We start from the raw sequence: 14,014 nt of genomic DNA, 5'->3' as shown, positions 1-14,014 counted from the left end.
GTTTTTTTTTTTTCTGTGTGTATTGCTTTTCTTTTTAATCTGCTTCTATTTAAATACACAGAGAAAAGAGAGAAGTTAATGGAAATTCTCTTTGCTTCATTGTTGTTTTGTAAATTTCCCTGGGTTAATAAAGACACAGGAGAAATTATTTCCACAATCTTGCTGGAATGTCAGGCTAAAACACCTTCAATTTTCCTTGGTAGAGGATGAGGTACAGAAAAGTTATACTCCCTTAAACTGTGTGTTGCTTTGAGCACACTGCTCTGTGCCTCTGGGGTGCTTATCGAAGGCACAGGCACAAAAATCTGTAGCAGTGCCAAACTTGTTGAATGCCAGGACATGCTGCACTTTTTGGTGTAATTTGTTGCATTTCGACAGCTGCTGCTGTTCCCAGTGATGGGAGGCTGGCAGGAATGGGCTTGTGGAAGGTATGGCTGGTGGGAATGGCAGCTCCTGGGGCTGTGCCTCAGAGGAGAGGGGAGGAATGCAGCAGAGTTGCAGCTTTTCTGTGTCACTGTGCTTGTTGCTGACCCATGGGATAGCTATAGCAGTACTCCAGCTGGGAACTGAGGCTGCCCCGGAGAAATGGGCTGTTACCTCAGACAAAGAGAATTTTACCCAAAATTTTGAATGCCTGAGGGTTTAAGTAACTCTAATGTGATACATGTAAGACCTGTAGAAGTTGGATATGTCAAGCAATGAGAAATGCATGAGCTCTGAATAGATGGGCAATAAATGAAAACAATTGTTTTGTTTTAGTGGTTATTAAATTAAAAGTGTATTTATTCTGCAGACCACTAGCAGATGGCTACTCTGCTACAGGAGAAATTTAACTTCCAAGTTAGTTTCCAAAAATGGTTTCAGGGAATCTGTAAATTGTAACCTCAGTGTCAGCAGAAGTTAATGACCAAGGGAATGCTGTCTCGGACACAAATCTTCCTTTGTTATTTTAACACTTAAATAAAATCACTTTAATTCGTGTAAAGTGAATGGATACTCTTAATACTGAATTAACATTCCAGGGACAATAAATTTATCTTGCTAATATGAAATTATCTCTTTCCATATATGGTTATAAGCAGCCAGGAGCCACATTACTTAATCAAACAGGCTTTCTGACCTCTGCCCTGAGCCTTGCTAATTATGGGCTTTTGAAGCTTGTTCACCTCCAGTGTTTTACTAGTTGGTCACCTTATTTTCTGTCAGTGTGTCAGAGCTCAGGCGTTAATTTCTCTTTTTCTTGTGCCTTGCTAAACTTCAGCATGTTTGTGAATGTATTTGGGTCCTGCTAAGTGAGCAAGATCGGTGGCTCTACACAGACACGGGGCTGGAACAATAATTAGTTGGCAAAGTATTTGTGTGTAATGGGCTGGCGTTACGTGGAAAAATCGTGTGAGCTTTTACTCTCTTGCTGTCTCATCTAACTGGAAACCAGTCTCATGGGGCACAAATTCCTGTCTGGTCAGTTTTAGTTCCAAGACTGTACAAACGGAAAGTTGAAGAAAGGTATTTCAGAAAAGCTGAAAAGGGTGACATCTTTCCTGGTACTGTTAACTCCTCTCCTTCCCAGCTGACACCCCCAGTGACACCACAGTGATGCCTGTGCACTGGTGTTCCCCAGCAGTTTCTGGTATGCTCATGTTCAGGAACTCTGTGCTGGTGTTTGTGAAGGGGATAGAGGCCCTGGAGTATTAGATAACCCTGTTACTTAACCTGGAGGAGTTACACTGAATAATACTGCATTCACTAACTATAAAGACAGTATTTTAAAACAATAGGTTATGGTCTACTCCCAGGTTTATTTTTAAAAGTCAGTGAATACTATTATTATTGATACTAGCCCAGATCTTTTTGAGTGGTGGACTTGCCTTATGTTGCTGCTGTAAATGTGGAGAGGTTGTATTTAAGTTAGTGTTGGGGGATTCTTTTTCTTTAGGGTAAATCTAACAAAACAGATTTCTCAGTGTAAAAACTGACTTCTCCAAATGCACAGTGACTGCAGAGCAGTGTTAATGGTCCTGCCACGGGCAGTGAGGCTCAAGGTCATGTCTGCTTGGAAGCCTGCCTTGGTAAGTGTTCCCATTGCAGTGACCTCCATGGATCACTGCAGGAATGCTGGAGTCCAGCTACAGCTGGTAAAGTTTGATGGTCTTGGACAAGAAGGCATGAGAGACAAACAAGCAAATAATCTGCTGTGTCTGGGTTTTCAGAGAGAGATTAACAAAGGACTTTGTTAATGCTCCTTAAAGGAAATGAACTGCCTTGGAGCAGCAGTGTAGCTTTCTCAGTAATTAACACCTGGTAAAAGCCTAGGAAGGACTGTCAGCTTTTCTAGGGAAGAGTGATCACCCTTCACTTCTGGGGGGATCCACGTTAAGGCTTGTGTTGTTGAACCGAGTTATAAATGTCCTGGAAGAGAGGCTGAGTAATGAAGTGACAGTGTATGCTGAAAATCACAGAAGCAGGGTAGCAGAAACAAAAGCTGGCTGCAGTTGCAGAAGGTTCTCACAGTACTTGGTTGTAGGTACTTGATACCAGCAGATATAAACAAATGTGCACAAGGGATAAACAACTCCCTGTGCCTGTGCAGTGATGAGCTCATGAGAATCTGTGCCATTCAAGAAAGAGATCTTTTAAGTAATGCAGATAAGGCTCTGTGAAACTTGCTCAGCAGCAGTCAAAAACAACAAAAAAGTCAAATAGAAATGACATCTCTAGGAGGAGGAGAGGGAGCAAACCAGCATGCCATGGTGTAAGTCCATAGTGTTTTTGTAATGAATACCATACCCTCCCAAAGTTAGGAGTAGACATTCTCCCCTCTCCAAAAAGATGTAGTTAATATTACAGAAAAACATGAGTGAAGAGCTTTTGTAAAAAGAGTATCCAAATAAAATGGAACTTAGTGTGGAAACTACATGTTTGGAAGTAGGCAGGATTAGGATAGAAATCTACAGCCATGGGAATATCCCTGTTTATTCTGTCACCCCAGCACAGCAAGAATTAGAGGGTGTCAAGTAGCATCCACGAAAAAGGTGATGGCTTTGACAGAGGAGGTATAAAAACATGGCCCCTTGGCTCCCCAGAACCTTTCTGGGTCTGTGGCATCCTTTGATGAGACATTTCCCAGGTTTGCTGCATGTGTGTGCTTGTTTTACCCTGTTTCTTGGGGCACTGACCAGCTGGTTCTGGTGCTGAGGAGTAGGTGAGCAGTCAGACCCTATCTGCCCTTTCCATGCCATTCATGACTTTGGAGATTTCTATTTCTCTGAAGTCACCTCTCTTCTGACTTGAAGTGCCTGGTCCTGCTCCATCATTCCTCACAGAATAGCTGTTCAAGACCTCTGGGTCATTATTGCTGCCCATCTCTGAACCTTTTTTCTGAGGCTACATGAAAATATTGATCTCTAAAAGTGAACACCTTCCTCTTGAATACAGTGTTCTCTCAGTAGAACTCTGAGCATTTTACAAAGGACAATAGTATCTTTATTTCCTCTTGGAAGACAAGTAGGAAGAAGGACTGAGTGAGCTAACAGGTGGTTATGAGAGCAGACACTTGAGAATACATTATCTGAAAGCAGTGAGGCTGGAAAGGGGAAAACACTATGTAGGGATAATACTGATTTTTGAAAGGCAGCTCAAAAATTAATTTCTGCCTGTGGTCCTCATCTTTCCTGAATGCTCTGTCCACTTTGGTTCCTGTGTCCTAAAGTGTGTAGTTGAACCAGAAAAGCTTATGAGAGGGGCAGTGGGAATGCTTAGAGCTGCAAAGTGGCTTCTGCACTAGGAGAACTGAGTAAGCAAAGAGAAGGCAGAGGATGACATGGAGTTCTGTAAATTTGGGAATGCTGTGGACAGTGTGCATGGAGATGTAGTGTTTGTGCAGTGTCTCAGTAAAAGATCTTGACATACTGAGGCTGGTGAGTGACAGGGCTGAAAGCAGGGTGGTTGATGGTAGAATGTCTTGTCAAAAGATGCTCAGGATGCAAAAAATTTCTGTTGAATTCAGGGGTGTTCAAGGAAGAAATAGGAGAGAAATCCTCCAAAGGTTAGTAAGTACACACAAACCACATCCAGCTTCCTAGTTCTCATGAACTGGGAGCAGTTGGAGGCCAGGAGAATACTCCTAGGAAATACAGCGTGTCTATCTAATACTGCCCCTTGAGCATTGCCATTTAACCACTGTTGGAGACAAAAATTGTTTTTTCTGTGTTCTTATGTAATCCTGAAGGATGGGATTCATTTATTGTAGCTCATCTCAAAATTAGATTGTTAAACTCATTGGGGTGATCTTTGTTTTTGAGGTGTCTCCCTATCTGCATTGCCTACAGACAGCACCAAAGACTTCATGGCTGTGTAGGTGAGGTGAATCCCACCTCTGCCATGGTTTTGTAAGAACAATAGCAAGTTACAGACAGAACTCGGACAAAGATTTATAGCAATGACTGAAGATATCTCTCAGACTCTCTGGCACTCCTGGAAAATGCTAAGAGGTGATTTGATTATACTGTGTTAGTACTTGTAGGTGAGGAAATTTGTCTTCCTGAAAGCTCTTTTAATTTAGCATAAGAAAGTGGGATAGCTGTGGAACCTGATGTTGAACATACTTCAGTGGGAAATGATGACCCTTTTCCTAGAATGTGTATAATTAAATATTGAAGCACTTGAGAATATGAGGAAGTGTCCTCTGGTTCAAATGAAGTGCTTACTTTGAGTAGGTCAGGTCCTCTAACCAGGGTTATGAGACAAGTTGAGATTTGTAGCCATCACAGTTTGTTGCAGTTTCTAAAACATGAAATAGCTTGTAGCTAAAACCTTTTAGAAATAAAGATTCTAAAGGTTCTGGTTGCAGGGACAGTGTCAGTGATATAAGCCCCTGTAATCCCCAAAGTGCTCAGATGCAATTGTGAGTGGTTTCTTCTACTGTCCCTGAAATTGTGCACGTGCATCAAGTTTCTGCTGGTCCTGAGGACTGAAAAGCTGCACTTCAGACCTAGGTCCTACATGCATAAAAGTTCTGTTGCCATTAAGTACACAAAAATATTATAAGCTGTAAATGTATAAGAAATACAGGACAAAGGAACAACTCAGATTTTTTTCTTCTGAACTTCAGTATAAGAAGAAAAGTTACTAATTTTAATCTCCTGTTCCTTTTTGAGAAGCAAAAAGTTGTGCGAGTGATGGCGAGTTGCTAATCAGTTCCTTTGTGATCCAAAATAATTTATTGTCTGGTTGTAAAATTTCCACTTAATTCATCAGAACTAGATTTGTTACAAAAATTTCTTGGAAAGAAACATTACTTTGTTGTTTGCCTGCTTTTTTTTCTTCTATAATCCATATAGCTTGCTCCCAAATCTGCTTTGCTCAGTAAATTCTAAACAAACCCCAATCATTTCTAAATAAGAAGATACAGTTAAGTGCTGCTTTTTGGTACTACAAGCCCTTCTAAGGGGGTGAGACCTGACACCTGATTACACAGACATGGTGGTAAACCTGAAGCTATACTGGTGACTGTCCAAATGACAGACCAGTTGTTCTGTCTTTGTTTTCTTTTGCAAGAGTACCAAACTCTGGAGGGTTGGTCCTACCACACCTTCCACTAGAAACAAGCAATTCCACAGTGATGCTCAGGCCATGCCCTGGTGCAGGAAGGCTGGCTGAATCAATACTGTGTTATGGTGGCTTCTAGCTCCTGTTGCTAGTGCTGCAGATAAGGGTTCAAGAAGACTTTTGGTGAATTAGAGACTTTGAGAGGTATTGGAGCCCTGTCCTGCAGCTTTCTAGACTTCGGTTTGCAAGTGCTGGCTGACAGTCCCAATCTGAACAGATTGTCATTGTTGAATTCTTTAACTTCTGCATAATCTTTGCATGAATAGAATTTCTTGTGTGTCTTGTGGAATAACCTTTTATACAATTATAAATTAGTATCTGCAATAATTTTTTCCTTTGGAAAGTAATTCATGTCATCTTGCAGAGATAGAACAGACATAAAGCATTATTCTGCAGTCACACAAGAAGCACTATTCATTCACAGTTTGTGTTGTGGAGCCAGTCCTGTGTCCCCAGGGCTGGGCTGGTTTTGTGGCAGCAGTCCTAGTTACAGAATCTTTCTGCAGTGGTTTGAACTGGGGCTGCTCTAGAGTCAAACTGGAATGAAACTGCAGCCTGGAAAGAGCCAAGTAGGAAAGTTTCTTGATGCATTTGGTCTTTTCATTCTGCTTATAAATAGTAGGTTTTAGTCACCCACCAAGAGTCACAACTGAAGCTCATCTTGAGGCCACGTTCCCAGATCTGAAAACAGGGATACTCCTCTCTCAGGCTTTGTCCTGCCTGGGTTTGCATGTTGGATCATGCTCAAGGGATCACATTCAAATAAAGCTGCAAGCTGAGCATGTCCTACCTTGGGCAAGGCAGTAGGAAAGGAGAGAAATTTCTATTCTGCATCTGTAAGGATTTGTGCTGCTCCGGCCTTGAAGAACTTGAGCATGTTTCTGCAGACAGTGATAATAGAGCAATTAGTAAATAATTACTGAGAAGACATTAGTTAGTGTGGTAGGAGAGAGGATATTGGGGTTTTGTATTGATTGTTTGATTACTTCCTCCTCAGATGCAGCAGTAAAAGGTGCTGACAGCAGAGGCAGGAGGCAGATTTGTGTTGGCCTGGGCAGATTTGTGTTTGCATTGTGTTGGTTTGTGCTAGTACCAGAGGAATACAGGCAAACTGGAAAGGAATTAGAGAGTGCAGCAATCATTGCGTGAACACCTAAAATTGTTATTGGACATAGCTGGCAATACAAGGTTGAACAAAAAAAAAAAAAAAAAAAAGAAAAAAAAAGAAAAAAAAAAAGAAAAAGAGTCCATTTAGGTTGGGATTCTAGGAGACCTTTTCCTTGAAGGAATACCTTACAGACACACAAACTTTATTGCTTGAAGGTGACTTAAAGAATCAGAGGAACTGGCTTATTCAGTGGTAGGAGGAAACTACCCTAGGAGTGACAGAGGAGGAGACAGTGAGTAATACATTATTACTGTAATTAAGAAATAACTTAATCAAGATGTAATTATTGCCCAAATTAGGTATAAACCCAAACTGTTCTTTGCTGCTAAAAGAAGACCAGTCTGTCCTTGCTGTGTATGACACAGAGGGAGGAAGGAGCCCTCAGGACACCCTATGCTTTTTGAGAAGCAATATTATTTCTTCATCAAACTTGCTGTCCTGAAGGCCTCTTTTTTCTCTAAATATTATATAGCAGTCATTTCAGGAAATGCCAGAAGGCTTGTTTGAAGTTGTTGGAGGCTGAGAAAAGAAAAAGCAGCAGACCTCTTACTCTGTTGTGTTGAAGGGAGTCCATGGATCAGTGGACTTTTTGCAGGCCTAGCATGAGTTTCCTGACAGAGCCCATGAAGGCATTGGGGAGCCAGCAGCCCTTGTTAAATTGTGGCTCTGATTCAGCCGAGGGTTTAGCACACGAGGCAGTGGAGGCTGTGAAGTGTTGTTCCCTGGCTTTGTGAGTGATGGTGTGAGCACCTCAGGGTGTGAAAAGGGTTCCGTGCATGCCCTTCCTCCTCCAGCACCTTGACTCACTGCAGTGGCTGGGGCGCACCTGGTACCTGTGCTTGTCCTTGGGCAAGGGGCACACCTTGTGCCACGGCTGTTCCCTAGGGAGGGGGTACACCTTGTACCACGGCTGTTCCCAGGGGAAGGGGCACAGCTGGTACCATGGCTCATCCCAGGGGAAGGGGCACAGCTGGTACCACGGCTCATCCCAGGGGACGGGGCCCATCTCATAACTCTGCTCATCCCTCGGGAGGGCCCTCCCATGCCGGAGGGGCTTTGGGGCAGTGCCAGTGGGTGTGGAGGGGGGCAGGCCAGGACAGGAGGAGCTGCTTGGCCTGCAGCTGGGATGGGCAGGTGGCAGCCTGTTACAGAGCCCAGCATGGCAGTTAACTCTTCATCCTGAAAACAATTTTTTCAGCGCCTTATATAATCCAAAGAACAATTGGGAAGGGTTCTTTATCTGTGCCACTCCACATAACTGCAGCGAGCAGACGTGGCACATCACAAATTCCACTGAACACTCTTGAATCAATGCTTCTCAATTTTAAATTAAGGCTTTAGAATATGTAAAATGTGAACATTTAGACTTATGCTCTCCCCAGTGGGTAATTACAACAGCACCAGACTCTTAAGGGACTTGCTTTGTGTGGGCTGTGTTTGTCCAGGCTTTGAGCCTAAGTTATGGGATGGAACTGTGGGGAGGGCAGTGCTTTCTTTCATCAGGTGCAGGCCTGGCCTTTCGCAGTGCTGGATATTTGCCTTTGAAGAAATCAAAATAAACCCGTGCTGTGGAGGGACTTAGCTGTGTGATATAATAATGTTTTATTAAATAAATTTCTGTTTGTACAGGAATAGAGGGTGCTCAGAATTTCACTTGGGTGTTTTCATTTGATTGTTCATGTATTAAAGAAAGATGAGGCAATGTCTAAAATTCAAGACCCTTAAATCTGAGATTTGCTTTTTTTCATAACAAAGTTAAACAGCTTTTGAGTTTTTTTCTGGTGCAATTCTGACCATGATGATAGGAAATGCAGCTGGAAATGACTGTGCCAAGTGTAAAACACTCCAATTCCTAGTTTTCGTAGGCTTAACCTTTATACAAATGTTACTATCCTCAATGTCTACAGCAGTGGACTTGCTCCATTAAATATGCTGCTGTTTATGGATTGTAAGAGCAACAGTTATTCCTCCTTAAAATATATTGCTATGGTCCCAGAGACCTTGGTGAAAGGCTAATGGAAGTCAATGTGGCCTTTACTGATGACTGCATTCTTAGAGGCATTCAGCTACTTTGGTGCAGGCTTTTTGCAGCTTTTTATAATCCAGATAGCTTGGAAATCCTGAAAGTGCTTTTCTCTACTGCCCTTTGCCTTATCTTTAGAGCCTTGAAAAACAAAAGGCAGAAATTCACAACAGGATCAAAATGTTTTGCTCTATTAGAATTAAAGGTAATGTTTTGCTCGGTCTGGGGAGGAAAAAAAGCAAGTCTGAAAAAAATTAATGAGTGGCTAAAATAGAGCTGTTAAAATGGCAGCACACAGACAGCCTGTGTATAAATATAGGCCAGCTCCTCAGCACTGCTCTTATATGGTAGATCTGAGTAAAAGAAGACTATCAGCCTACTCTGTTCTGTGCAGGCCTGTGGGCTGGTTGTTCTGTCTGCTGCCAGATGTTTAGTAGTAGACAAGGCTGCACAATATATGGCAATCATAATGACTGTCACCTTTATTTCTATTGCAGGGACCTGTGTCACCAGTGTGAGAGAGGAATCTCCCAAGTACACTGGGTTTTTTCTCTGCACATGCTACTGGATTATCTACCTTTTACTGACCCACCCAAAAAGAGAGAAAAAGGGTCAAACGGAAATTGCTGACTTGTCACTTCTGCCTTAAAACTGACTGGATTTTATGGCCTCTGCTGGAGAAGCTACCTGAACCATTGGAAATGGAGCAGCTCATGCTGCACCTCTGCTGAGCATGGAATATGAGCATCGAGGTGCCTTAAGTTAAACCATGTGCAAGTTGCACTAGTTGTTGTAACTGTACCGCTGAAACCACTCCAGACTTCTCCAGGGCTTTCCAAGGCAGAAGCTCCTCACACAGTTTGGATATTTCCAATTGACATTTGAATGTTTTCATCCAATCTGGTGTGGCTGTGAAAAGTGAGCTTTTCCCTGTGAAGTTCATGGTGAGTTTTGCAGCCTCACTTCCCAGCGTGGTCTGTGCTATGGCAGCGAGCTACAGGCTGATGGTGACTTCAGTGAACTGCTACAGCAGTGTGCTGGTAGAGCAGCACTCCCAGCACACTGTGCACTACTGCACAGGCTCCTGCCAGCTCCTCAGACAGGGACTCACCTGCATAGTAGCTCACCACAGTGTCTGTGCAGAGCTCAGTGTCCAGGATGCCAACCTGGACCATAAAATTCCTGTTCCTGAAAATGGTCTTGCCTTGGCTGGAAATGAGGACTATCATCAAATCCTCCCAAATAATCCAAGAATCAAGAAAGGCTTTTCAGTGCAAGCCTCTAGCAGTTTAAAAGACATTACTGGTGAGGCAATAAACCTTGCCAGTGGTAAAATAAAGGAGTTCTCCTTTGAAAAGCTCAAAAACTCTTCTAGTCATGTGGCCTACAGAAAGGGAAGAAAAGTTCGGTCAGAATCTTTCAGCAGACGATCCTTTGATTTTGACTTGATTTATGGGCACTTTAACAATGATGAGAACTGCCCTCCATGTGGCTTTTTGCAGAGCCCCTCACCTGTGGAGAAATGGCAGGAGAGCACTGATGCTCCAGAAGTCACCGTGAATCCTGTGGTTCCCTTCTGCCCTCATTCCTTCCCTGAAGAAAACTTCATTACCCAGATTTTAGAAAAACACAAGCTAGATGGTTCTTCTGGTGGGGATATTAAGGTGTGCCTGGACATCCTGCTCAAGTGCTCAGAGGATCTGAAAAAGTGCACAGACATAATCAAGCACTGCATCAAGAAGAAATCTGCAGATGTTGGTGGAGGGAGCAGCAATGATCCCCTGGCTAATTCAGAGAGGATATACATGAATCTGATGACAAGATTTTCTTCCTACCTGAAAAAGCTGCCCTTTGAGCTGAAGACAGCGGGGCAGAGAGAAGCGAGTGACTGGGCAGAGCTGATGAACTGTTTCCATGGCTTACAGCAAACTCCCTTTCCCCTGGTATTTGGTGATGAGCAGCCACCCAGGTATGAAGATATCATTCAGCTGCCATCCTCAAGCACAGCTCCTCTTGTTCTACCAGGTCAGGGTGAGGTGATAAACACCTCCCAGTCCATCCAGACAGGTACTGTGAGCTTCACCTCCAGCTCTCTGCCTGCTGTCCCTCCAGAGAGCAGCGTGAGAGCTGTGAAAGATGCTCTACCTCAGTCACCGGCCCCGAGCCCCTGCGATGTCACATCTGCCACCGAGGCGCTGTACATCGAGGAGGAGTCTGATGGGGACAGAAGAGTGGGGACAGAGAAGAAGGCAGAGCAGAAGGGGGGCTGGCACAGCCTGGAGCACAGCTACCAGCGAGCTGCTGGTTCAGACCTTGCTGCTGATGCTAAAGCAGAGCGGGCCAGGGTCGGAGATGCTCCCGAGCAAACTGCTCCTTTAAAACCAGTGTCAGACCCTGTGTTGGGTGGTGCCCAAGCTGTTGTCCCCAAAGGAGCCCAGACATGCAGCAGGGTGGACAAGGAGGAGATAGACAAACTGCTGCTGGACTTGGAGAGCTTCTCACAGAAAATGCAGAGTACTCTGAGGGAACCCTCTCGGAAGGAGGGCGAACCTGCCTCGCTGCAGGTGTCTGGCAAGCAAGGTAGGCAGGCTCCACCTCTGGCTCTGGAACCCAAAAGTAAACCTGCTGATCCCCCTTCTTCTTTGTCAAAAATCATGGAAACCAACGGTCATAAAATGGAAGATGATGACAAAGCCCTTCTACTCCGTATCCTGGGAAGCATTGAGGACTTTGCCCAGGAGCTGGTGGAATTCCAGACTGGCAAGGGAAGTTTGTCCAAGGAGAGGGAAGTGATGCAAATTCTCCAGGAAACTTTAGCAACTCCTTCTCAGTCCCTGCTTGCAGGGCAAAAAAGCCATGCTGGGGCTGCCTCCGGAGACTGTGTCCCAGCTTCAATTCAGCAGGCCCCAGAAGTAATAAAGGTAAGAGAACAAAACTTTTGATGGGATAGTGAGTAAAACAAACATGGGAAAATGTGGGGGAGTGTGGGGAATTACATCCAAGTGATGCATTGTGCTTTGAATGCTGCAGTGTGGAATAATGTGTTCAACCTGGCAGAAATGTAGCCTTTATTTAAATACAAACAAAAAAAGGAAACTGAAACCCATGAGAAAATAAAATAGGTCCTGACCTGGAGTTTCACCTTTGAGCTTGATCCTTTCCTGCAGGTGCTCCTGTTGACTGTTTGCTTGTGGTTTAAATGGGTCCCTTATAATAGGGTGTAGTAATAATTACTTTAATAAGTATAAATAATTACTTCATTTCTGGAATCAAGTATTGGACTGCCTCTCATCAGTTCAGTGAGAACTGATTCTTCCACCTCTCCCTTTCTCATCTCTGAGCAGCCTTTCTCCTCATCACTGGTTCCTAAAGAGACCAGTCCTCTGTGGGGCAAAGGACAGAATCTCAGAGGATTTACTTTTGCTTTTCCCATCCCCAGTGCATGGCATCATGTGGAATCTGTATTGCTTGTATCTCAGATGAGGAGCAGGTTTTCCAAGGAACGAGAGTCTTGATGGGAGCCTGCTTCAGAGGGAAGCCAGGGCTGTCTGTTAAGCACTCCGTGCTTTTCCTTTGATAACTGCTGCCAAATCTCAAGAAAACTTGTTGCCATACTTCCAAGTAGGCAGCAACTCTATAGAGGACTTCAATTTCCAAAATCCCCCTTCCACATAGGCACTGAAAAAGTGCCCAGGTTGTAAGTGAACTTTCAGAGCTTCTTCCAGTTTGAGCTTAATATGCATGTTTTCAGAACTGGCCACTTTAGCCCAAAACTTGATGCAGTTCTGAAAAAGAGTGCATGGGTTGTGTCTTACCCTGCATGATGGCACTGAGATCCTTTTAGACCAGGCTCTCCAAGAGTTTCTGTTGTTGCTCTGGGAAACTTTGCTTACAGAAAATGGAATTCTGATATTTCCAGCAAGGGAAAGAATCTTTTTCCTCAGAGAGTGTACAATTAAACAGCTCCAGAATCTCTAAAGTAATCCCTTGTAATCTTGCCTTGTACATTATTTTACCAAATTTTCTGACTTGTGAGTTCAAACAAAAATGTGTTTGATGAAGCGTGACATTGGCTTTGTGGCAGATTTTATGTAATGCTTGAAAATGGGATGCATTTATGCTGCCAAGTGACTTCTCAGTGTGGTGCCTTGGCAGGTTGTGCTCCCCTGATCCCACCTAGCTGTGTGTTAGTTTGCTCCCAGCCTGCCTTCTATGGACATGTGCTCCACAGCTCCCAGAGCTCTGCTCCTCTGTGCAGTCACACAACTCCTGCCTTGTGCAGATGCCCAGAGCCAAAGACCCTGGGAGAGAAGAGCTGTTCTGGGGAGGGAGAGCTGGTCCCCTCAGCAGTGGGCACAAGGCACTGGGCTGCTGGCTCTGCACTTGCCCTGAGGTTTGCTGTTTTTGTGGCACAGGTGTGTCCCTTGCTAGGTGTAGCATTTAGGGAATACATCCGTGTTCCTGGATCACTCTGGATGTAATTGAAGCTGCATGTGGATTCTCACTTGGTATTGCATGTGTGCCTCAATTATGCAAAGTATTTGTTGTATTTTCTAAAGGCTCATAAAACTGTTATCAAATAGCTGGGCACACATGCAGAAACCTCAGAGCTCTCAGACTGCTGACAACACAACACACCTTACCTTTTGTTTGTGAAGGTTGTGACAGATTTAATATCCCTCAAATGCTAAGCAATGAAAAAGGAGAGGGAGAATCCTTCAGACCAGGCTGTTCTCTGGCCTGTCTGTGTTAAATCTGTGCTAATTTATATCAGCAACAGACTTCCTCTTTATCATAAACCCAGTTATGATCCTCCACAGAGAACAAAAGGATTATTTGCCTCTTCATCTTCAAAACCCAAATATTTAGAAACTAGGAGATGAATACTCCAGAAGTCCATCAGTTTTGCAGAGCACATCATGAGGGCATCACGCTTCTCCCGGCAGGCCAGGAAGCATTGCATACTTCTAGACTGTCCAACATTTCCCATTCTGAGATCCAGTTTTCCGTTGCTTATCTCTAAACCTCTGAACTATTTGTTTTGGGATTTCCTGTTCTCTGTGCCTTTCTTAAGCTGACTTTTTAGTATGCTGGTTTTGAAAAAAGTCGTTCAGTGAAAAGAATGCAGTTGCCTTTTAGAGATCAATAAGCCCCCTAGTACTTGTCTGTATTTTTGTCTGTAGTGAGGAGGGCTGGATTGATCAGCAGGTTTGAGG

The 14,014-nt window shown here is 43.8% G+C and overlaps 1 protein-coding gene across 1 annotated transcript in view; it reads left to right on the top strand.

Moving 5' to 3' along the window:
* Positions 1-14,014, top strand: part of PPP2R3A (protein phosphatase 2 regulatory subunit B''alpha) — a 53,100-nt gene that overhangs the window by 2,614 nt on the left and 36,472 nt on the right. The window contains exon 2 of the mRNA XM_030227140.2: positions 9,296-11,719. Coding sequence (XP_030083000.1) covers positions 9,740-11,719 — 1,980 coding nt within the window. The 5' untranslated portion in view covers positions 9,296-9,739. The remainder of the gene's footprint in view (positions 1-9,295; positions 11,720-14,014) is intronic.

This window comes from Serinus canaria, chromosome 9 (genome assembly GCF_022539315.1).
Source record: "Serinus canaria isolate serCan28SL12 chromosome 9, serCan2020, whole genome shotgun sequence".
Taxonomy (NCBI): Eukaryota; Metazoa; Chordata; class Aves; order Passeriformes; family Fringillidae; genus Serinus; species Serinus canaria.
Note: the sequence above shows the minus strand (reverse complement) of the source record. Positions and strands in the feature narration are given on the sequence as shown.